The 25526-nt window shown below is 44.6% G+C and overlaps 1 protein-coding gene across 11 annotated transcripts in view; it reads right to left on the reverse strand.

The window, feature by feature from the left end:
- The window catches only part of LOC138548762 (microtubule-associated serine/threonine-protein kinase 2-like), a 2396492-nt gene that overhangs the window by 652883 nt on the left and 1718083 nt on the right, over positions 1 to 25526 (reverse strand). For 8 of the 11 annotated variants that reach the window (XM_069642298.1, XM_069642297.1, XM_069642295.1 and 5 more), the window contains one exon: positions 8754 to 8844. In XM_069642298.1, the coding sequence (XP_069498399.1) occupies positions 8754 to 8844 (91 nt within the window). The remainder of the gene's footprint in view (positions 1 to 8753; positions 8845 to 25526) is intronic. The other 3 variants (XM_069642303.1, XM_069642296.1, XM_069642294.1) reach the window with 1 other exon arrangement.

Raw genomic sequence — 25526 nt, forward strand, 5'->3', positions numbered from 1 at the left:
CTCCAGAGACCACTAACATAACTCTATTACATTGATGACATCTCCTTAATTTGAACAGAAGACAAAGACTCTCTTAACCAACTCCATGAGGCTTCCACTGATGGATCATGTTCACTATAGAAGGAATGGCCATCCAGAAAACACTGTGTACGAGAAACCCAACGACACAGAGCAATTTTCCACACAAAACAGACAAATTAACTAGAGCTACGTCATCTGATACCAACAAATATGCTCCAATAGAAAAACAAGGGACACCCATCTTGTCACACTCTGCACATCCTACTTGCAAAAGGCTCACTCAGTCAGACAAATTGACAGGGGATTTGACTGTGCATTGAACATACCCAGATACACTACAGAGACAGCAGAGGTACAGAATGAATCTCAAGTACCTGAAGATGCTTAACCTAAAAGACAGTGGTCTGAACATAGACATACGCTGTATGGCACACTATGAGCCAACCTTGAGCCCAGGTCCAGCAAAGAAATCACACCAACAAAGTCAGAAGACAACCCACCAGTACAATCTCTCAACAACAGTTGTTGGACACAACTAGTCAGCAGCATTAATATAAGAGGAAACCGGCCTCAAAGATCAAATAGGTGCCACCCACATGGGGTTAGATGTGCTGACATAACACCAGACACTGCACTTTTCAGAAAGGGGTAAAGTGTTTTACATTTGCCATTATGTATGCAAGCCAGGAAACCGTTGTGATGCTTGAGGCATACTGTGGCAACATTGGAGACTGTAGCAGTTAAACCTATTTCGCAGTGCCATATTGCGTATCCAGGAAACCTTGGGAACTGCTTTGAAATCACTGCAATGTCCAAACGCTGCAAAACATTTTTTTGTCAATGTGAGGAAAAGGAAACCCTGTCCCTGTTTCCAATAATGTTTTTAAACCGCTTACTTTAATAATTCATCTTTTAAAATGCCCTCAATATCGGAGATCAGTCTCTGAGCGTAACACACCGGATTCAAACCTACATATCTCAGCATTGTCTTGCTTCCAAGACAAACGTGTTACCCCTGAGCTATGCTCACGGCCCAAGTTTTAAATAACATTATTTTAGGAAATGACCGGGTCCCAATGTACGACTGCCTGGGTCTAACTTAACGATAACATGCAAAAAGGATTTTTGTAATGAAATTCTCAGCTAGAAATATGTACTTCTTTCAAACCGTTGTGTGATACGTGCTTCCAGTTGATTTTATGGACCTTTAGATAAGCAAACAATCCCAGACCCACATTCCATGCATACAGGTGCGCCAGCCAATGAAGTTTAAAATATTTGTTCCCTTCATTTTGAAAAGGTACTGTGTTGTGGATTTCTCTTTACTAATTATTTCACTCTGCACCATGTGATGAAGAAGTCTGTAGACCTTCAAAAGCTAATGCTTTGTTCCATCTTTGTGTGGTATCTTTAGTTAGTCCAATCATAGGTATCAAAACGTGCATCGTGTGGCAGAAAAAGTGAGATCTGATAAAGAATCCTCACGTAAAAACACCATACTGCAATGGCCGGTGCTCGTATCAAAACAGCTTTTAGCAGGTTTTCCCATAAAAGGTCCACGTGACCAGGGATTGCCATCAAATGCTCAGGGAATGTAGCATGGCATACACCCATAAATGCGTTTAGTAATATAAAGCCTGAAAGAAATGAAGACTAACTTGTGCAGTCCGGTCATCTTGTGACAGTTAAAGTAAGAAGCTTTAAAGAATAAGGACATAGAAATAGCATGGGAAAACTGCAGCATACCCATGCATGGTAATATATGTTTTAATATTGAGCCCAGAATTGTAACCTTGTGATTGGTATCATGGAGAGTGTTTAAAGTAAAGGAAGAAGAAACATTAGAGCTGGTCTTATCCCTTACAACCTATATCTTTCAAACCATCAGGGCCCAAAATGTGCACATGCCATTAGCCATTTGCTGGTGATAATTGAGTATTGGGGAGTTAGTAATAGTGTGCCGTGTGCATGTATAGAAATGATGTGGAGAGTGACTTGATGGCTAGCTAATCGCTTGCAACTTGTAATGTTCATCCTGCTCCCATTCAACATCAACCGGCTGGTATTCATAAAATAAACCACAACTGCTCCAAACAGAATTCTTCCATTTGTGGTAGACACGGTTTGCTGTCAACCTAAGAGGCCTGTGGGTCAGACATTAAGGTGGAAGAGAACCAGACCGGTCTTGGAATATTTAAAAAAGAATAGAATCATTGGAAGAATTTTCCTTCAAACAATACATTCAAACATTGAAAAGCTATATAGATACAATATATAACCTAAATGTATGTTACGCCAAAGCACTAGAAAAAACAAAATGCACTGCCGACCTACAATAAAAGAACTGCCTGTAGACTGAACAATTGGTGCAAACAGTTTAGAAAACGTAGACAATGGGGTGCAATATCACTGCTGAAACAAGCCCTGACAAAGACAACATTTTGACTTTGGGTACAGGCATTATATAGGCTTTAGCCGCAATACGGCCAGGTACTATCATCACAGGATCTAATGTTTGCTTTCTATGACTGGTATGGCTATCATTTAACCCCTTAAGTGCCAGGCTATTATGCAAGTCTATGCAAAAAGGATGAGCATACTATTCCTTGGCACTTACAATAATTACATGTTTTGTCATAAAAGGTCCAGGTACTCGCATCACCAAAAGCCAATGCCATCAAATGCCCTGCTATTCACATCATTTGCCCGGGATTGCGAAGCTCTGAGAGCAGTAAAATAAATGTTTACACAGTGTGAAGATTTGCATGGTGGTGTCACTTCTCCGCAAGGGGATCCCTTTCCCTTGAGACTAGGGAGGTGCGGCCGCTACCCAATATTCCTATTAGGGATGGTTTAATGCAGGAGGGACCGCATGTGCAGGGGTTTACACTCTGGGGACAAGGACGACCAACTAGGTACAGCCCATTGAAGAGCGTTACACTGCAACCTTCCCTAACCACCCCCTTCCTTCCAAGCCACTTCCTTGAGAACAGACCCATGTATAATAGTAGTGCTGGGGATACAGAAAGTACTAAGACGAACAGCACAGAAAACAGAAAGCTCACCCACTGTGCTTATCCTGGTAGGAAGTGGCCCAGAGGAGGCCTGAAGATGAAACAATCAAAAGCAACAAAGGATGTTGACAATTCGCCATGGTAGGACTGGCAACATTGTATAAGAATAGATGATGTACAAAAGAATTGGAGATGACCAGCCGGGAGAGGTAAAGGGTGTGGAAACCCTCCAGAGCGCGAGTTTCAAACCTAGTCGGCAGGCCAAAGACCAGAGAAGCAGAACGTCAGCAAGCTGGTGAGGGAGTCTGTGTCCAGTCTGGCAAGCGCTGACCCAGCTGAGAGAAGCAGTGACTTGACCTCCAGGAAGGGGGCCAAGTGGCTCGACAACGACGCAGAGACCATAAGAAGTGGGGACCGTGGAGCCACGTGGAACACCCTGGGCACAACAAAGTTGTGCGAGGCAGTTGACATGCCGACCCCAGTCCCAGGAAGAACCATAGACGTACCCAGAGCATGTAATGGGGGGGCATGGGCAGACCGGTAGGGATACAGGGGTATTGAGAGGGTCTTGGCTTAGCAACTGGTCAACTTGTGATGAAACGAACTTTGTGAATAGGGTGCCTGACCCCATAGTGAAGATTTCTGTATCCGAGAAGAGCTTCCTCGTCTCAGTGGTTCCCAAGGTGACTGAACCTCATAGTGAAGAGTAGTGCATCTGAGGAGTGCTTACTCGGCTCAGTGGTAGCCCCAAGACCACTGAGTCTCCAAGTGAATAATTGCACATCGAGAAAAGCTTCCTCCTCTCAGTGGTAGACCCAAGGTTGCCGAGAGGATTTGTCCATCCAAGAAAGGTATCCTCGTTCCAGTGGCAGGGATAGGTCCACTGACAACCAGCAAAGGGTCTGGGACTCCAATGTCAGTGAAGCAGACCATCGAAGAAATCTTCCTTGTCACAGTGGAAGAGATGGGTCCACTGAAACCCAGAGAAGAATGTGGGACTTTGCTATTAACCTGAAAGAGTGTCAAAACAAAGATCAAGTTAGCAGAGATGTAAAAGTACTTTCAACACCAGGAGAAGGGAGCGATTCTCCTGGAGAAGAAACTGAAGTCTTTGAATATACTCAGGAGATGCCAGGGGAAGGGAGTCATTCCCCCTGGTCCCAAGAGTTGAATTGAACTAAGGTTTTATTGGAAACACTAGCCAGGGGAAGGGAATCATTCCCCGTGGTATTATTTTACAAAAGAAAACTTTTGGGATATCACCCGAACACCAGGAGAAGGGAGTCATTCTCCTGGAGAAGGAACTTTCTGTCGAGTTAGTCTTTTGTTGTAGCGTGAAGGACAGAAGTAGGTTTTTACACAGGATGGTGGAGTTTGAGTTTGACAGACAAATTTAGTTTGAGGGAGGGAACCCTGTGTAGAAGATCAGGATAGTGAAGGTTTTCTTTTTACTATAACTAAATGTGTATAGCAATAAACAAGCCACCCTGGTGTCAGCTTCCTTCTTCGACACCCTTTTAACGGCTGAGGCATAGCATCCACGTCTTTTCATACTGTGTGCGTCGTTTTGCAATGGGGAAGGACACATGCAGCACTGAATGACTGTGATTCAATAATTGGGTTCAGTCAATCGCTACCGCCCTCAATCACATACAAGACAACAGTTGCCATTTGAAGACTACATCACACAACACAAATGGATCCCAATTACAATGTGTTCAACTAGATAATATTGGGTGGAGTCCACCAGCTGAATTGAGTTCCTTAGTCCACTAGCTGATTTTGCACTTTAATTGAACCTCACAAGTCCAAGAAGCATTGTCCACTAACCGGTAAAGCTGGACCGTGGGGTAAGATAGAATCTTCAGGGTGGCCCTAGATAATTATTCATGGTTATTCTGCAGGAAGGGTTTCAAATGAACAAACAGATGATTAGCATTCCCAGAATTCAAGATCTTATTACAAAATGGTAATAAGTAGACATTGGTGGATGTCTAAGCCCCTACAGGCACCAAACCAGACTTTGCTCTTTCCCTGAATAAAAAAGTTCGACATGAAAGAGGAAAGGAACATTCTAAGTGGATTCCACTTGGTTCATCCAATGGTTAAAAATGGCTTGTGCTGTTCTTGCCCATGCTCTTGTGCCTCTCTTCCCAAGATTTGTCCATCCAACCTCTTTCTCCACCCAGGGTCTCATGTCACCCTCCCTAGAGCTTTTATCCCTATGCCTCTCTCCCATGGCCTCATTATCACTCGCCCCAGACGTGTCAGCTATCCCAAGAGACACTTTTCCACCTACCTCTTCACTTGCAGGTCTCTTTCTTTCTCTCTCAGGCCTCTCTTCACTTCTCTCTCCCTCCCACTTCACCACTCACATCACTCACCCCAAAATACTTCTCTCCTTCTGTATCTCCCCATCTCTGAGTGCATACAAGTTACACCTCCCTAATTCACAGGACTACAGTTGCACTGCCCCGCACCGAGTTTGCTCATCTCTTTATAACATTGCTTAAGCGTAAACCTTACAGATGCATTAATGATTATGAATATATGAAGTGTGCATTGGTAAGACAAAGCTGGAAATAACCAGACAGAGCCATACCTCACCTTTCTTTGGGGCAGCACTTCCTAGAACGTTTGACATTTAGGGTGAAGCAAAATATTGAGCTATCTTATGTTACGATAGTTGCATGTATACTGCTGTTAGGCAGTTTCAAAGCACAGAGTGAACTCAAGAGTGGCAAGAAAGTGAGGGAGAGGAAGAGGCAGAGAAGGAGGGAAGGAGGAGTGGCCTTTATTCTAAAAAACACTGTCAGCCTGGGAAGTAAAGGGTCATCTTATGGATGGAGTCAAATTTTTGCACATAAAAATCAGTATGAATGCAAAAGCGACGCTTAGCTTCATATTAATTTATCGCCCCCCTGCCTCTTCAGATAACTTCATCCTAGCATTATCTAGTTAGTTATCTTCTCCCATTACTGAAGCCCAATGCACGCTTCATGGTGCTGGGGGATTTAAATTACTGGCTGGGACATGCAGATGAACCGATAGCCTCAGAACTCTCACAATCTTTCACAGATTTAGGCTCTAGTCAGCTAGTTCAAGTTTTGACGCATGTCTTAGGTCACAGCCTGGATTGGGTATCAGTCATCAACACGCCTTGTCACGATGTGCGGGTGTCTCCGTGTCCTTGGTCAGATCATGCCTTTGTGCACTTTTCTGTCACAGTGCATTTTTCCACTAAAATTAAACCGAACATTACTCAAACAGTTCTAGAACGTAATGTCAAACATTTGACTCAGGAAAGAATTGCAGCATTGCTACCACAGGCTCCTACGATTTTGAAAATGGATGCCACATGCACTATGGCTCAGAAACTTAAGATCACACTGGATTTGGTTGTTAACACACTGGCCCCTCTTAAAAGGAAGAAGAAATCTGTGGAGACTAAAAGAAGTAACTCCTGGTTCTCTAATGAACTTAAGACACTTAAAGCATCTTTGCTCAAACTATTCTATATTTGGAAGGCGAATCAAACCTCTTTAGCACTACAAAACTATAAAAATGCCTCCAAAATTTGCAAAGCAGCCATAATAGCGGCTAAGAAGTCGCAAAATAATTTCAGAATCGCTCAACCCTCTGCTGACTCAAGGGAATTGTTCAAAATTCTTAAAGAGCAGGAGCTAATCCCCCCAACCTAACGCTTCGACAATCATCCAAGATGATAAATGGTGTCTTGACATCCAGAACGCTAAGGCAAAAAAATTGGAGGGGATTCGAGAAGGTATTGCTATCACAAAAGTTGTAATAGACACCATGGGGGCCCTTACGGATGGTAAAACATTCACCAGAGATAAGGATGTACCCATTTTCGACTTTAGCCCTATATCAGAGGAGGATCTAGCCGACTATTGCTAACCTTAAGGCTACTAATTGCACAGGCGATCCTTGCTCGTCGAATATCAAAACCTGTTCGCCTACATTAGTGCATTCTATTTGCAAATTCGTTAACTCGTCCTTTGCCTCTGGCACTGATTGGATGAGTTGAAACAAGCCTGGGTTACACCTCTGTTAAAAAAGCCTAGCCTGGATCTGAGTGTACCAACTAACCATAGGCCATTAACGAATACTCAGTTCTTGCTTAAAATACTGGAAGGTGTTGCATATTCTCAAATGGCCCAACATTTAAATCCCTATCTCATTCTTAATGCTCTTCAATCAGGGTTTAGACAAGGTTTTGGGACAGAAACCTCATTACTGGATCTCAAGTCGCAACTTCTAAAGAGAATGGATAATCAGCAGGTCTCTTTACTTATCTCCTTGTATCAATCTGCAGCCTTCGACATGGTCGATCACACCATTCTGTCCGAAAGGTTGAAGTCTGTGGCTAATTGTTCCCCAGCTGCCATTAAATGGTTGTTATCGTTTCTATCCAATAGAATTAGCAGGGTCTGTGCATATGATGCTATGGCGCCTGCTATATCGGTGCTTTTTGGAGTCCTGCAGGGGGTCAGTTTATCACCATTTATTTATAATATCTTTATGGTCCCTTTTTTTGCACATCTTGCTCAAGAAGGGGTTCTTTTCTCCAACTACGCAGATGACACGCAATGTATCATCCCGCTCACAGGACTTCAAGGTTTGGATGAAATATAACTAAATAGAATATTCTCCATTATTGAGTGCTGGATGATGCAGAATAATCTGGCCCTCAATCGGGGTAAAACAGAACTAATGGTGGTGGGTGCAGAGGGCATTCTAGCCAAATTAGACCCTGCATATAAACATTTTCAGCTGGGTGATGTGGAAATCCCTACACTCCTTAAAGTGAAAATCTTGGGAACTGTGTTGGATCAGTCACCGAATATGAAAGCCTACGTAGGCTGCACTGTTGCGTCAGATTAATATTAAATCAAATTACTAGTTCATTTGAGACCTTATATTTCCCAACAGAGTGCAGAGGCAATAGCACGAGCAATAATAGGCTCTAAAATAGATTACTGCTGTAGCCTCCTGGTGGGGGCCAATAAAGCAACCATTAACAGACTTCAAGTGGTACAAAATGGAGCAGCGAGAGTAGTCACAGGACTCTCCTTTCGCTCTCACATAACGGAAGCACGCTGGGCAATACACTGGCTCCCTGTAGAGGCTTGAATCTCCTTTAGATTGATGGTCAAAGTGTTGCATGGGGATTATGCCTCCCTATTTACAAAAGCTTATTAGTGAAAAGCCCCGTTACAGAAACTTAAGATCTAACAAACAAAATCTTATATTTTTTTCCAGATGCAAAACTAAGAAATTTCAGGCGGGAGCATTTTTTTGCGTTGGACCAATGCTATGGAATGCTCTGCCACCCTATTTAAGATATCCTTCGTCACTGAGCACCCTTAAAAAAGAGCTCAAGACCTTGCTTTTCAATTATTTGCTGCCCTTTGGCCCTTACTCCAATGAAGTCTTTCTCTCACCTGCCTCTTAGGACTTTAATTGTTTTGTGTTTTTGTCTGTCTTGTCCGCGCCCTCACACCCATGGGTTTATGGTTGCGCATTATAAATGTTATAAAGTAAAGTACAGCAAAAAAAAAAAAGTAGTGGAGGAAGCAGCTAAGTAAGCAGATCCTCAATATAATAATGGAATAATTTAAACAACCTGCACATTTTAGAATAATCAACGTCTATCAATAATGATTAATTTTTGAAGAAAATAAAGTTGAAACGTACAAAACTACTTACTGAAACCGTGGAGCTAGGAGTGTTGGTTCCATATCCAGATGAGGGAAGAGACGCCAAGGACCAGCGTCTTCCATCCGTTCTGTTGAGAGAGAGAACCTTGGTCACTTGCAGGAATACAGTCTCTTGACAAATCTCTACGATTAAAGAGCATTTCTAATACCCCATAGAGGCTAGCACCCCAACCCAAGATCATTCTGGGAGAGTAACAACTGCAAGATTGCTGTAGAGCAAGCATATTTCAATATTTGGAAAACTTTCAAAATGATACTCTGTTTAGAAGTCTGCCAGCAAATCGATTTCATTCATTACACTCAGGACACTGCCATACGCAAGAAGCTGCAAGGTTAATCAGGACTATGGTATATTTCTGGTGTTTTTGAAGGAATTCACGTGTACGATGCTTATATAACAGTTCTTCAGAAAAAAATATTTTCCATTTTGAATGCTAAAGAAAACATGTCTAGATTAAATATTTCATTAATATGTTTTAATTCAAACAGAAACAATAAGTACAAACATCAAAAGGGAGCAATTCATAGTGTAGTGATATTGTGCAGTCTGTAGCCAGTCTGAGTTAATCAAAAAACATTTGGAAGGTTAAGCAACACCCTTTTGTTCATACAATGCATTTAGTATGTATTCCACGAGAGTCTTTCACATTGGTGCCCTAGGTTTTCCTTATCATTTATTTTCTTCTTCCAGAATGCTTTATATAAATATACACAAATACATACTGATTTCACAAAGCTATAAATAAAGTTATGTAATAGCCCCTTTGGAAAAGAGTGGCTAATAACAGTTCTGAGAATGTTGAAGTACACATTGGAAGTTCTATTTCCTATACACCAGAAGATATCTTATATGCCTTAAGACTTCCCAAGATTGTCATGTGTTGCTTGAAGTGGTGCTTGGTGAACAATTGTTTAAATTATTTTCCTTCGCCTTCCTGGAACCATTTCTTCAAGTTTTTGAGGCTGTTTTAGATGTTCCTGGCCAACACCAACTGTAATCCACCATCTTTTACTACTTCAAACCTCTTCATGTATTGTAAGGAAGGCAAGGTATCAAACAGTGAAGAAAGACACAAGTGATCATAGTAGTGTTTATTGAACTTCAATGGGTTGGTAAAAAGCCTATCTAAACCTAAATCTAAAGATGGGAAAAAGCTACGACCATCAAATAATAATGCTGTCCTAGTGGAGCCTGAAAAAATAAAAGGGCCTATACTAATAAACCTATTGCCAGTCCTTAACTCTAAATACAAAATAGTGTATGATAACAATGTATGCAAAAGAAAAGTGTTCAAGAAATTATATTCCGGGATAGTTGAGCAGTTGGCATCCCTTCACCATGTTTTTAGCATGGGGCAAGGCAGCACGTGAGGGCTTCGCACACACTCTGGCTTCTTGGCCACAAGGTAACAGTTCAACACATGGGCATCAGGGCCTTCAGCCAAAGTTTCTCTCACAATGGCAGTTACTTATTGCAGCGGGCCTTACGTAGCAAACAAAACACAAAGGTCCCTTTCCCTTGTCAGGATTCTCACATTCTTAAGTTCACAATTGGTCTCCCTCCTTCGAACTCGGACCGCAGTTCCCCCCTCGCCCGGGAACAGAACAGACCCCTTTTCTACAATGTTCACAATTCACAACTCGGTCTCCCTCATCCAGGCTCGGACCATGGATCCCCCTCTTCTGGGCTCAGATCCCTTTTGACACCTGAATCGAAGACTTTCAAATGTGCGATGGGTTTTGTTTAAACCATCGCAGGACCTCTTCAATTGCTTTATACATGTTTCCCTTGTTAGGACACCATATAGAGACTTTCGATTGAGCACATTCACGGTGCCGGACCACTCTTTCAATGGTATCGGATCCTTCCTTTTAAGTTCAAACATTCACGTGCAATTTAGCTTTACTCGCGCCTTTCATCACATGGGTTTTACAATGTTGACACTTGCAACCCTGGCTACAACACAGAGAGGTCTAGCCTCAGTTTCCCCAACTCGCCGGCTGTGTTGTTCTGTCACCAAGGACGATACCAATACGTCTGCAACTCCCCCCCTCCTTTGTCAGTTACGCAGGGGGGCCCTCGATATCTCCGACACACAGTGCAGGATTCTTCAGCCTGGTTTCCTGGTCTTACGCTTTCTGCCTTGAAGGTTTCTTGAAAATAACGGCTTCCTGCCGAAAGGTCAGGGGGGTTGCCCTTCTCAAAAACCCCTCGTACCTTGTCACCTTTCTCCTCTCATTCAGCTGGCAATTTGAAAATGTTGTACCTTTATGTGCTTTGACTCAGAGTGCCTTTTATCTGCGTGGGGAAGTGTAATGGATGTCAGGTGTAAGTGATTGTCGATAATTGCCTGACCATTGTCTTGAGACATGTCAAGTACATGGCTCAAGTGTGAGTCTGTTTTCTACCAGGACGGGCTGTCCATGTAAAAGTGTTCATGCAGGAAAAGGTGGGCCGGAGGGGAGGGAGTTTCTAAATATCCATCGGGTAAAATGGGATAAAGGTGTTACTCCAGGAGAGTTGCCGTGCCAATCTGCAGGAGAGGAGGGGAAAGAGGGGGAACTTGAGGTATAGGAAGGCAGAATCCCTGGGAAACCACTGAGAGACTCCATAAGTCTGTGAAACTTGTCCGCCGGGAATGAAGATGAAGGGCGAGCCTGCCCCCCACCGGAGAGCTGTGGATCCTGATGACCCTGTGACTGCTTTTTCCCTCTGAGGCTGTTGCCTGGGAGGGAGACTGGAAAAGGCCCTTGTGTGTAATCTTCTGCTGCTTATGGTGGTGTTGGCTAGAAGACCAGACCTCAGGTGGCTCTGGCTGAAACTCTTGGAGACCGGCTTTGCCAGTATGGCCAGGGATTTGGCTGTTTGGGAGCTATTCTTTTTCTTATCCAACTTCTCCTCAGTGGAAAAATGGAATAAGTCCTCTCTCTCAAACGGTAGGTCAAGGATACGGTCCTGTACATCTAGATTAAACCTTGTGGCCTTGAGCCACGCAGTCATCTGCATGTCTGTAGCCACAGATACGGCCCTGCCTGCTGTGTCTATGTTTGCCACCAATGATTCAATTAGGTCTTGAGCCACTATTTTTTCGTCCGCTAGACCTCCCCAGAACCAAGCTTGTGTATGGACTGGGAGATCAGGAAAGAAAACGGCAATCTCCCTCAACAGTTTTTGGTTAAACGCGGCTAGCATGGCATCAGGATTTTCTTGCCGTAGGTGGAGAGTGGCATTGGAGTAGACCTTCTTGCCATAGGCCTCTAGGTCCTTTTCCTCTTTGCCTAGAACGGCTGAAGTGGATGAGCACGTGGGAGTTTGAGGTTTAGCATACATTGATGCTGCTGCAATGACTGAGAAGTGCGGTTGAGGGCGCATGGACAGGATGAGTGAAATATCTTCTGCCTGTCCGTATTTGGCATCTAGGCACTTGTTAGTTGGCTGCTCTGAATGAGGTTTTGCCCAACCCTTCTTCACCACAGCCTCTACATCCTTTTTTAACGGTATGCCGGATTTCGTGGCCGAGCGGCTGGTGAGTACCTTTGGGTGGACCTCAGCCTCTGGGTGCTCCTTTTGTGGATGCGGAATGCCAATGTACTTCGCTACCCCAGCCAACCTTTCATGGAAAAACCTTGCAGAGATGGTTCCGATTCTCCTCGTCATCCATGTCCCCCATTGTGTCTTGCAGGTCTGTGGCGTCTGCAGGTGGGCTGTTAGGGGGAGCTGTAGGTGCGCGGTTAGGCTGCACAGGGTGCTTGGTGGGCTGCAGCGAGGCCACTGTGTTCCAGAGGCTGTAACGCAGGTATAGGTTGTGAGAGAGCCGTTGTTTGGACCGCAGCTGGCTGCTGCGGGAGCACAGGTGGGATCATGTCCTGTATTATTCCCTTAAGTATATTCCCCATCTATGGGGATTTCATTTTTATTTTATTGTTCATTTGTTAGGCACTTATAATGGAAGTAAATACTGTTTCAAAGCACCCACAGGGCAACAGGGAGGAGACAGGGAATAAAAGACAATGCAATTACAAAAAGTTAAATAGTTAAATATAGAGATATAAGAAGAGACAATGCGGAGGGGAAGACAAACCTACTATGCTTTGTGAGTGTCCAGAACATGCAAGTGTAGAGGGGGAGGGGTATGGCATAGGTGTTGTGGTGCTCATGGAGAGGGAAGCAGGTGAAGTGCTATGAAGAAAGTTAAGTGCGACCTGCCATGTAGGAGGGTAAGTCGAGGCAAGTGCAGCGGATGGACAACAGCTGGATGATCAGATGTGGGAGGTCAGGACCCAAAGGATGTATAAGGGCCTTGTACGCCAATCAAATTACTGTGTGATTAGCAGGGGTGAGAGGGAGGGAAGGAAGCAGTAAAGAGAAAGGTCTTGAGGCATTTTCGGAACTGAGGCTGTTCCAAAGAAGGGAGCCCCACAAGGAAAGCGATCGACCACCTGCCCTCTGTTTAGCAGACAGCTTTACACACAAGGAGTTGGTGCCAGAGGAACGCAGGTGTCTGGAGGGGGAATATTTAGTCAGAAAGAGTTCCAGGTAGAGTGGTCCCTGACCTCAGACAGCCTTGTGGATGATGGAAAGGGATCTACATTTAACCTGTGCTGCGGTCGGGAGCCAGTGAAGACTTTGAAGGGCATGAGAGATGCGGTTCCTGAGCTTGAGCCCGCGGATAAGTCTTGTTGCCCTATTCTGGATTAGTTGCAGAGTGGACGAAGGTAGATTAAGGAGGAGGCTATTGTAATAGTCAAGCCTAGAGAGAACCAGAGCCCGGGTAACATCGAGTCTCTGGGGAAAGGTGAGGAAAGGTAGAAATACTTTAAGAAGGAAAAATTCGAAAGTGTGACTACTTGACAATGCACTGAGTATGAGGGAGGAAGGAGAGAGAGGATTCGAAGATGACTCAGAGGTTTCTGGCTTCCAAAGAAATAGCTGGGGGAGAGCCTAAGGGAGCAGGCCAGAGTGAAGGGAAGAGGTCTGATGCCGGAGTCCCAATAGGGAGAATCTCAGCTTTGCTGGCATTAAAGCAGAGATCAGTGGAAGCACAGCAGGCTTCGATGGCTAAGAGGCAGTCAGGGATTATGGAGGGTGCATGGCCATCTGCAGGAAGTTTGAAGAAGAGTTGTGTGTCATTAGCATAGCACTGGAAGATGGGGAGAAGGATGAAATGAGGCGTGCCAGCAGAGTAAGGTAGATATTAAAGATCCAATGCGAAAAAATGGAGCCCTGGGGAACGCCACAGGTGGAGATGGAAGTAGGTGAGGAGAAGGTGCCCAGTATGACTTTGGAAGAGCGGTCAGTTAGGAAGGAGGTCAGCTAGTCCAGTGCCCGCTCTAAGACACCAATGGTGTCATGGAGCCATTTTATGAGGATGGAGTGGTTCACTGTGTCAAATGCAGAGGAGATCAAGAAGGATGAGGACAGCAGGGGAGTTGGAATCACATTAATGTGAGGAACGTTTCGAAAAAGCACTCTTCGCAAGCTGGGGAAGCACGTTCCTGCATAGATACGGCCGTGTGAGTCTGCACGTACTGCTTATTCCTCCCTATGCTTTGCCTGCTCTGGCCGTAGCCCGCATCCGTGTAGCGACCCTAGGTCGATGTGGACGGGTAGGAGGTGCATCATGTGACCATTTGAGACCATTCCACCCTCCGTGTGAAGTCGGCCTTTTCATGCTCACTGGAAGAATGGGTCTCTGGACGAGCTGCCATTTTGCTTGGCTGTGCTGCAATTATGTCTTGTACTGCGCCATAAGCTTCATTTGTGTCGACTGCTGTACTGGGCTGAGTCTCTGTCTGCTTGAGTGCGTAGGCTCTGACCCCGCCCTGCACCTCAGGCGTGGACCTGGGAGGCAGTGTGCCCTCGGACAGGACATTGGTAGTGCTTTCAGTGCTGCTTGTAAGCTCCCCCTAAGGCTTGCGCCTGGTAGTAGAGCAGAGGCCCTCAGAGGATGTCCCGGTGTAAGAGCCCTCTGGCCCCTCAGCGGTGGAAACGGGAGAATCCGTGGACCCCTCAGCCATGTGGCCAGTAGCTCGGAAGCCTCAGTACCCTTGCTGGTAGAAGAGCCTACTAGGCCCCTCCCGCTTGGTCGCCTCCCTGGAAAGGAGTCGCCCTTGTGACGTGCTTCAGAGAATAATATACTTCCCTTCGGTTTGGTCTTTCTCCGTATGTACTCCTTGATATGCTCCGGTGGTGACCTGGAGAACAGCTCCCTCCACCTGGCCAGCCGGTTCTTTAATGACCGGGGTGTAAGTGCGTTGCACGCTGAGCAGCTGTCCCAGCCGTGGTCTTCGCCAAGGCACCGGAGGCTGAGTGCGTGCGGGTCAGACGTGGCAGGGGAGTTGCTAGGGGGGGGGGCTAAGGGGGATATAGCCCCTGATCTTTTGGTTGTAGCCCCGCATAGAATCTCAGGAGCTACAGCCAAAAGACTAGCTAGACCCCAGTCCCAACAATTCCGACATCAGTTTAGCCCCGGGTCTTTTCCAGACCTAGCAACTCCCCTGGACGTGGGATAGGATTGGCCCGAGGCAGGGCACCTGCTTAAGTCTGCTGCGATAGATGAGGGGTGTGGGCACCGGAGGACGGAGTATCTATCTCTAAAACAAAGAGTGATTAGTACAAATAGAATAAATGGGAAACATATCAATGGGGAAGTCTAAAAGAGTGGAATTAAAAGGAAAAAATGGCCTCAACCACAGCTTAGGTGAAAGAGGTTCGCTCCCGTTGATGCGGTAAAGAGGACTGGGTGTGGTGCTGGAGGGCGGCGTCAAGGAAGCATTGCTCCCAGGGTCACACCTCGCGCGCAACTAAATTTAAAGGGGAAGATGATTTTTTTATGGTGAAAAAGTTTCTGGTCCCATCCCTAGCGAGGGACGCCCGTACAGTATGGAGGAAAGGGGATGGGACGTAGGAGGACCGCCCAGGACACACACCACTTATGTCAGACAGCCGCTGTGGAGCAGAAAGGACAAGTAAGACATCTGGTGTGTGCATGAAGCATGAGGCCGGCCATGGGAAGAAGCCAATACAAAGTAGAAGTACAGTGAAGTGGATTAAGCGCCACTAGAGAAGGCGGTCCTGAGAAATCCAGAATAGAAGCAGGAGAAAGATGAGCTGAGCCATTCATCCACCCCAGAGGTCAGGCAGGAAGGCTGAGAAATTCTGCTAAGGCCACCGGAGAGCAAGACAACTACCTGCTGGCATCACAGAGCAGCGGGCTGCTTCAAGGAAAAAAAACAAGAAGAGCAGGGTGAAGGAGAGGTGGAACAATTCTTGTACACGCAGAACACTACACTGGAGAAATGACAGAGGAGAAAACAGCGACAGGGGAATTGGGGAGAGTCAAAACAAGAAAGGCCATGCAAGGAACCCAACTCAGAAAACCTTTGATTGCCCTGTTCGTAAACTCGCAGTTTGGTAATGCTGGATAAAGTGCGAAAGAGAAAAGTATTTAGAGACATCTTTTGCGGGTGTGAATCCCATGTTATGAAACATGCGGTTGTGACACTGCAGAAAATTGTACAGCTGTGTTGTGAAAACAGTACTGATGCAAATGCTGGTTATCGTAGTGATAGGCAACCACAGTGGCAGAGTACCGATGCATGATGGATCGATATTGCAGTGAGGCAACTACAAAGATATTAATAATGCTGAATACTGATTCCTGCTGGATATTGTAATTATAAATTACAGAGGCCCTGGGAATGTTAGATACCATTGTAACAAACATCGTCAGGGAGAGTTAGAATACGGAGCATTGCATGCTGGACATGTAGCAAAAGTGAGCTAGAGAGTAATTAATGCCTTTGAACATTTTATTGAAAGCCTATTACAGAGTAAATGGGAGTCAATGGGGGACACAGTGCATTGCCTACTTATTATGGTAAATGGCTGGCTAATAAACGATCGAGAACTAGAGATGCAAATATTAGTAAGGAATAAACTACTACTACCGAATATTACCATCACAGAATGCACCGGCATCAAACTGGAAGACAACTCCAATAGAAACTGCGGTTGTCTCAAAGGCATACTGTTTAATAGAAGAACACTTACCCACTTGCCTTTAATGAAATAGATTAAAATATTCGAACATTGGAATGTTGGCAGTTCCATAGCATACAATGCAATGGAATAGTTAAAAAAAAAAAATTAAATACAAAAAAATACTGGTATTAGTCATCTGCCAAAATATTCCAATGTTTCTCCTTTGTCTTTCTCTTGGGTTCATGTGTCTCCTCATTGTTGGAATGCACTCTAAGAATTATCTCCAAAGGAACAGGCTATAATGTTGTTGAGAAGATGGCAGCTCAAAATCTAGAAGTCGGGAGGGCTGTAAGGAAGTGCTGAGGTCATCTAGGCACTGGCATTGTCAAGCACAGATGGTACTATGCAGCGTGAGGAAAAAGAGAACGCTTGGGCAGGACAAAGGCAGAGTCAGTAATTTCAGGAAACTACAGGAATAGTGCCAGGAATTTGTATAATGTTCCGTTAAGAATGACTGCAAAAAGAAATATGTGTGTTTCTGGAAACACTTGTTTCAGTTCCTCGATGTGCAAGAATTACAATTCACTAGCAGCCCTATGTAGGTTTTTCTGCTTTTCTTGAACGTTATGATGAGCAGAACCCAATGCTTTGTCTCTTTTGCTCTGTATTCTAGAATGTTGCCTTGTAGATGGTAATCACATATCAATGCTTTATAAAATTAGATCTTAGGCTTCAATTTGGTTGCATTTGTACTGGTCTTCTATCCTGCAGGATGTGTACGGCACTATCACTCGTAGAAATGTATGTGCGCAAGCAACATTACGTAACGGATGAAGAAAGAAGAATGGAGGTCCTACAACCAATAGTAAACTAAAAAAAAAACACGGGCATTTTCAATCAATGTTTCGAAGGAACAGCCTATGATTGGTTTTGCAGAAATTATTTTATCCTGGAAAACACTATTCTGTAGTCGCCAAAGGGTAGCAACAGACCCACCCACGATGACTGTGTAAGTCAATGGTGTGAAAGGCAGCTAACAGGAGAATAGAGAGACACTGCCACCATCTACCACCCCCCTGTCATCCACCATAGAGGTGACCACAGTCTCCTACTCATCAAGAATTTTAGTTGATTCCATATGCTTTGTCAGCTGTAAGGTAACAGCATATACAATTGTCTTGCTATACTATACGTCTTAAGATGGGACAGAAATTTGAGGGATTAGTGGGTAAGCTTCTTTATGAGTGGGAGACCTGAGGCATGTTTAAAGCCCTCGGGAAAGTGACTAGTGCGAAGAAAAGTGTCACAGATAGACTGAATAAATCTCTAGAAAAAACAAGATCCTCCCTAACCCATGCATTCCTATTTCCCAGGTTAGTATCTATCGCTTGTTTCCCAATACTGTCTAGCTTTGACTAGCTGTCTGTGAGGGCCTAAAGACAATATCCTCAGCTCTCTAATCTCCCTCTGGGACTGCCTAGGTGTGACCTACACTATTGTTGAGTTTTCTTCTAAGAGGCTGTACCTTCTGCACACTCAAGCCCCAATTTATCTTCTTCCTTTCACACCCTGATGCTCCTCTACTTGTGTCTCCCTACTATTCTATCCTCCTCCCACTACTTTCCCCTTCCGAACTCCACTCACCTTCTCCCTCCAATGTCTTTCTTTCTACACTCTACCTCCACCCTACTCTCTCCTCTACATTACTGCTCCTCTCCACTACTACTTCTCCCCTCTCTACTCCACTACTTCTCCACGAAAACGTTGTACTCAGTCACCCTCCTTTCACCTTATCAGTCACCTTCCACTCACCCGCTACTCTTTCTTTAACGCTCTCACTCACTCTCATAAATAGCGACCCCAAAGTGCAAACTATTGGTAACTGCTGCGGCACTGTTGGCTTAATTCATGAAGCTGCCGATTATTGAGACATATTGAGCTGTGGTGAAGGGTCTGCCTTAGAAAGTTTTTGATGGAAACCTGCTACTCTTTCTTTAACACTCTGAATCACCCACCTTATATGCACTTGTTTTCACACATCAATGCCTGATCTTCACTGCAAATCGCCTCTGCTCTAGTGTCCACCATCCTTCCTCCTTTTCTCTTGGTCGTCCACACACTCCTCTGACTTCACCCAAATAACCCACACCTTCCAGTTTCCTGTACTCCTTCTTAACCTCCCTCTCCTTCTCCTAATGGTCTTCTTACCCAGGCCAACCTTGCCCCGTCATCTCTGCCCAGGAGATGTTACAGATGCCAGAATACATTAAAATATGGCTGTGCGTTGCCGCTTTTTGCCTCACGGGGTCCGTCAGGTCGGGAGTTTGGCACCCTTGTTGTAAAGTATGACAGTTCATGTCACGGAACCATGCCATGGATGAGCTCAAGGCAAGCATGGGAATCAGGCAGTCACTTTGCAGCAGATTTGTAATAGTTCCATGTTAATGATCTCTACCGCAGCAGCTGGATCTTGGGGTTCGCTGTTGTCAGCTGTCAGCATGTAGCATTCCTGACGGCCATGGTGACTTCACACAGTGGCTCTCTTCCTGTTGGTTAAAGAGATCTGGTATCTCTAGTAGTATCATTGGAGGATCTTGTGGCCTCTTATGTTACAGGTGGGTTCACCCAGATGATTGCTATAGGTTGTTCCCGGCAATCAAAGAAACGGGACAGCATCTTTATGAAGCGATATGGGGTGATTCACAATGGCACTGCCCAGCCTCATGCAGGTGCTTAAGGAGGAGACAGTAACTGGGGCCCTCCCAACTATAGCCTTCCCCCTTTGGGTTTGGAATAGCTCTGGCTTGCACTCTCATAGGCCTCCCACCCTAGGCTGAGAGGGGTCCCCAAAGCTTCATGACAAAGTCCTCCTGCTGACCTGGTCAGATAAGTAATAATGATGGTTCTAATCAGACCAGCTATAGTTGGAAAGAGATTTTAACATCTCCTCTGAGAATAAATCCTCAGGAGAACAGGAGAGGATACAACAATTTGCTCTGGAACTCGAACCATATGACCAGTACTACATATACCGTATATTGCCATAAATTATCCAGGAACGCACAACAGGTCTGCATCGAAAGTCCATGTAATCCACACCATTGCCTGGCAGGGACAACCATGACCAAATGAGGGCATTCATCCCTTGTCCCCAAAGGGAAGCCCCCACGCCCTGTGAAGCTAAGCATATAAGCCTGCTTCACAATACCATCCTTAGAGGGAGGGGCAAGTGAGACTTCACCGGCTGCAACTCTCCCTTATGGCGGACAAACAAGACTAGGACGAAGAAACTACAATACCAGAAACTGTGAAGTATCAAAACTGGGACGAAGAAACTCCTAATAGATAACGTTATCTTATAAGGCAAGGTCATGTCCCTTTAAATCAGGAGGCCCAATTCACTGAGACGAGTATGTGGATAAATGTGCATCTGGCGAGAGATGAAAGAGAATGAGCGAGAGAACCACGTACGTCAGCAGGGGAAGTACCCAAACTATGTCAACCTTGACGGAAAAGGGAACCCGCAACCCTGCAAGTTTTAAACTCGCTTAGCTTTGCAATGTGGTACGCCAGAGCTATGAGGAAGCCGAAGCACAAATGAACGGAGGGTCAAGAGCCCAGTAGAAGGTGGTGGTGGGTCCCTGGACAGGAATCCATGGAGGCCAACATGTCCAAGCAACATCGCTGATCCTACCGTGACGAAAAGGCTGAAGTGTGCACAGTCACACAACAGAAGACCCGGGACACTGAAGAGACAGGAAACCACAAGGAGAAGGACACGAAGAAAAGGTATCGGCGGTCCGTGAACCGAAAAAGTGCCTCAGCTGGAAAAAACTTCTGAAGACGTTCTCCTACCGCAACAAAGGTAACAGGGAGAACGGGAGGACCCAAGGTGATCATTATACCATTCAATTAACTCATACCAGTAGAAGGTCTTCAACAGAGTTAAACTTGAAACAAAGGAAGTATAAGTGTTATAACTTTAGAGAAATAACTGTTGAGCAGCCACATAATGAGAGAAGAGAAGAATGGATAAAAATACCCTGTGAAAAGGGGAAAGTAACTCGACAACCTGTACAAAACCAATATATGCTTGAAGAGGAAGCAAGATATGGAAAAGAGCATAGCGAAAGTAGGCAATTGAACCACATTACAAGTAAAGCACAACAAAGCTCAGTTAACTTTCAAGGGTACGCTGAGAACCACTGACAAGAAAGGAGAACTAATAAGAGAGCCTCAAAAGGGATTCCCAAAGAGGAGAGCAAAGACAAGAATCCGTTGGAAGAACTAAGAAGACTAATATAAGAAGTCACGAGAGACCATTTGCGGATTGTTTATTAAAGACTGGTACTCTGAGTACCTTCAGGAGAAGGGAGTCATTGTCCTGACCCAAGTTGGCGTTATAGTGGTAGGGTCAGTAAGAGTAGTTTTGGACAGCAGAATTATTCCTTTTGAACATTCACGACTAACTGACAAGCACCTTAGTTAATAACATAAGCAGGGACAGCCCACAGTTATGGGGAAAGATCGGCTTTATCCTTTTACTTTAATAAAACCTTTGACACCATGTCCTCAGCAAGTCTGTGTCCTCGTTCTGACTCTCAACACATCATATACCCAAGTACTCATTTTTAGACTCATCTTTTCAGTGCCACAGTGTGAGACATGCCCATTTTTCTTGATTTCATTTTAGTTGACTGGATCAAACTGTAAGTTGTATATGTGTTGCTACTTCTTTAATAATGCTAATATGCTTTTGTAGTACATGCCTGTGCATTGCAAAAGCATAAAACGTAAGCAACATGCACCTGGTTTGTTCATGATGTGAAATGAATCATTGTTAACCTGCATGGTCATCATTTCAATATTAGATGTGGTTCTGAATCGCTCTTGTATTGACCTATTTGTGCAGTGGTGGATCAGAGCTAGGACGTGGACAACTGGACATGTTTATGAAAACACTTGAGGTTTTATTAAAGTAAGAAGCAAATCCCTAGCCCTATTGCTATGCGAGAGATTACCTGTCTGATTGATCATCAGTATGTCATACACCAACTGGTTCTATCCTCCGTACAAAACCTAAGCTACCTGGCCCTACCACTAGGTTACAAAAAGTCTAATTCAATCAATGATTCTGCGTGCTGTTGGTTGGTGCATGACCCCCTCCTAACCAATGTCTCTGGAAACTGCCTCTCTCGGTTACCTAGGTTCTCTGTTAATTTCACAGTTCCAATGAATCACCAAAGGTTCTTATGTAAGAAAAATAGAAGTGTTCCTCTTGTCTTTCCCAACCCTGGCCTTCTGTTATAGTGTGAATAAGTCAAAGTTCTTTAAGGCTTTTTCATACACAAAAAGGGCAAACTCCTGTGCCCCTCCATGCAAGTCCGTGCAAACTTTATAAGTCTCTTTCCTTCATGTAGGATTTTGTTTGATGTATGTTTCAGTTGTTCAAGAGAGTGCTTTGACTCCCCCTTTGGTTTTCTTCCATTCCGTTCCTGATGGGGTTAACTCTGGACAGTCCCATATGGACCTATGGGTTTAGATTAAACTAAATGTTTATGGGTTTCTAGCCACTGTTCTGTGACTTTGGTTTTCAGTCTGGTTCCGGCCTTTTCCTCTCGGCCATGTGTCTTTTTCAGGAAGGTGACGTCATTTACACAAACCCTTCTCTGGCCTTTTCCTCTTCTTCAATTTTCCCCTTTCTATGGTATAAGCTATTCTGATTCCTTCTTTTAGGGATTCCTTTATCTCCCGATTTCTAACAATCCCTTCTTTGTCTGGATTTTTGAACCCCTTTGTTTGTGTTTAGTTCTCTTCTTCGCTAGGCCCACGTGGCCCATGAGCTACTTGAATAGTTTTGTTAATTAGAGTCTCTTGCCTAGTGCCCTGGAGCTTGACCGCCCTCCTGCCTCTCCTGTTGCTCCGTGGTCTCCTTCCCAGGGGGAGGCAGTTTTTCCGTTTGCAGCTCATCCTTTTTGTGCTGGACGTCGGTTCCTTGTTTCCTGTTGCAGTTGCCTTCTCTCTAGTACCTCAGTCTCCCGCATTGCTTGTGGTTTCGTCTTTCAATGATAGAAACCTCAGAGTTGTGATCCGCTGGCACACCTGGGATTGGCAGAGTTGCACGAATTCTCGTCACGCGGTCATGCCTCCAGGCTTCATCGGCTCCGCAGTGTAGCGGCAATATCTGCTCTCTGAGGCTTCCTCCCGGGTGGCTGGGCTCATGCCAGCTCCTTTCTCTACCCAAGTAAGATCTATGTCTCTTATAATCAAGACTCTAAAGGGAGGAACGCCATTCCATTGGTCCTGGGGCTTATATAAGGAGGGGCCAGCAACCAAGTCAAACATGTGTGAGTGCTCCATTACATTATTACCATCATCTGCTCTAATGTCTATTTTATTTGAATTCATTTGTTTCCAGTGCTACCAAGTGGCCCGGAGGCATACAGGCGCCAAGGACAAAGTCCTAAACACTGAACGCAACAACAGACAACCAAGCCTAGAAGCTATCAGCTGATGACATGTAGCTTCCTAACCAAATAAGTGTGTTTTGAGTTTTTTGTTAAAGATGCCGAGGGACTCGCATCTTCTGAGCTCCAAGGACAATGCATTCCATTTTATGGGTGCTGCTGCCCAAAATGCTAATTTGTTGACGAATACAAGGTTGGTGGGCACCACCAGTAGTTTGAGTTTTATTGGATCTCAAATTCCTAAAGATTCTCTTATTGTTCCAGTTATCAGCCACATAGGCTGGAAGTTGACTGGCTAGGCATTTGAATGTAATCGTAAGCAAACAGAATTCAATTCTTGCCACTATGGGGAGCCAGTGCAGGCTTCTCCTGGCATCAAGAGACATGATCAAATTTCTTGAGGCCTAGGATAGCTCTGACTGTACTATTCTGAATCATTAGGTGTCTCGCTATTTCTTTCTTCCCAATGCCTACCAAGCGACTACCACAATAATCCATCTTAGAGCCAATAAAGGCCCTTGCTACAGTTTCACAGGATTTCTAAGAGAGATATGGTCGAATGTGACAACAGTCTAATGTAATAGGCTGACGCAGATACAAGACTACTGACCTGGACCTTCACAGAACAGCATTGATCAAACGTGACCCCCAAGGTCTTTATTTTATCTTTCGTCTTAATTACACATTCTCCTTTTAAGAATTGCGAGCAGTCCATACTAAGCTTTTTCAGCCTACGGCTAGAACCTATAATCATACATTCTGTCTTTTCACAATTAAGTGCCAAACCGTTCAAACACATCCAGCCGTGAATCAGATTGTAGATTTTATTAACCCGATTCACATCCTATAATCTCCTGACAAGGTGAAGAGGTACTGGGTGTCATTGGCATAGTTTGAAAAACCGATCTGATTCTTTTCCAGAAGGGAGAAGAGAGGAGTTTTAAAGATGGCATACAAAATAGGTGATACAAAGGCCCCCTGTGGGAGTCCATACTTCAGAGGGACAGGTAAAGCTTCTGCCACATTACTACAAACCCTAATAGTTATTTGAGCCAAAAAAGATTCAATCAAAGCTAGAGCTTAGTCACTAAAATTGGCAACGGGTGATCCATCAAATCAAATGCTGCAGATAAATCCATAGCCATCTGTCCTTCGTTAATTCTTCTCAACATGTTTGAATTAAGATCCAAAAGGGCTGACTCGGTACTATAGCTCGGCCGAAAGCCCTATTGGTATTTGTTAAGGATAGAGTTGTTCTCTAAATGAGCTCAAAACTTGTTCGTATGCGACTCTATCAAGGATTTTGAGAAGAAATGGGGTGTTTGTAATGGTTCTGAAATTAATAGGATTCGAGGGATTGAGACCTTGTTTTTTTTAAAGTGGAGTCACCCATGCTTGTTTCAAGCACGTGGGGACACAAACCTCTTTAACCGAGGCATTCACAATTCTCGTCAGGGAGCTTATGAGGGATTCCGAGCAAGGTTTTATAGTTGTAGGGGGAAATATATCCCCCTTACAAGTTGAGGGCTTAAGTTTAGACAGAATTGACCTCAACTCTTCTACTGAGACCAGTCTAAAGTTAAAAATGGGAGTTTCACAGGGGGCATCTGTCTCCGTGTATGGAGAAAATAGGTGGGCCATTGGGATTAAGGAAGATGTTACAACCTTGTTCAACTGTGAGTCCTTGTCACCTAAGGGGAGAGTATATTATCTGCGTACATGGTGGGCTAGAGGGGCTAGCAAATTCCAAAGTCGAACTAGGCATCAAGTTTGACCATTTGTGTACTTCCCTTGTGGGGATCTGTGGGTGGAAGTGAATGAGTGTAGAGTTGCAGTCCACGTGTAGCCTAATTTCATAGAGAAGTTGCTTATGGAGTCACATTTTTTTACAACGATTGTGGAATTCGGAGATCCGAGAGGTTTGCAGCAGTGTTCTATGGACTGAAAGAGAGCTCTTCGTTTGTGTATAGCCCCAGTTATTTTTGTATAAAATGCCGTTTTTGTAAACTTAATAGGTGAAACAGCAATTCCATGAAGGTGCAATGGATGTTGGAGGCAGATAACAGTTGCGAAAGGTTGCTTGCAATATGGAAACAGATGGGGACGGTGGTGTGATCGACTAGTCCAAATTCAATTGAGGTGGGAGATTTTAGGTAAGAGGAAGAGGACATTACAAGGTTGACCGTGCTGCAATTGACCTGGCTAGGCTCTGTGACGTGCTGTTTCATGTGAAGTGTTTTGAAGTCCATGAGTGACTGTAGTGTATTTAGAAGCAGGTGTACCGGTAATGATTGAGTTG

The sequence above is a fragment of the Ambystoma mexicanum genome, chromosome 1q, assembly GCF_040938575.1.
Source record: "Ambystoma mexicanum isolate Mex_15411 chromosome 1q, UKY_AmexF1_1, whole genome shotgun sequence".
NCBI lineage: Eukaryota > Metazoa > Chordata > Amphibia > Caudata > Ambystomatidae > Ambystoma > Ambystoma mexicanum.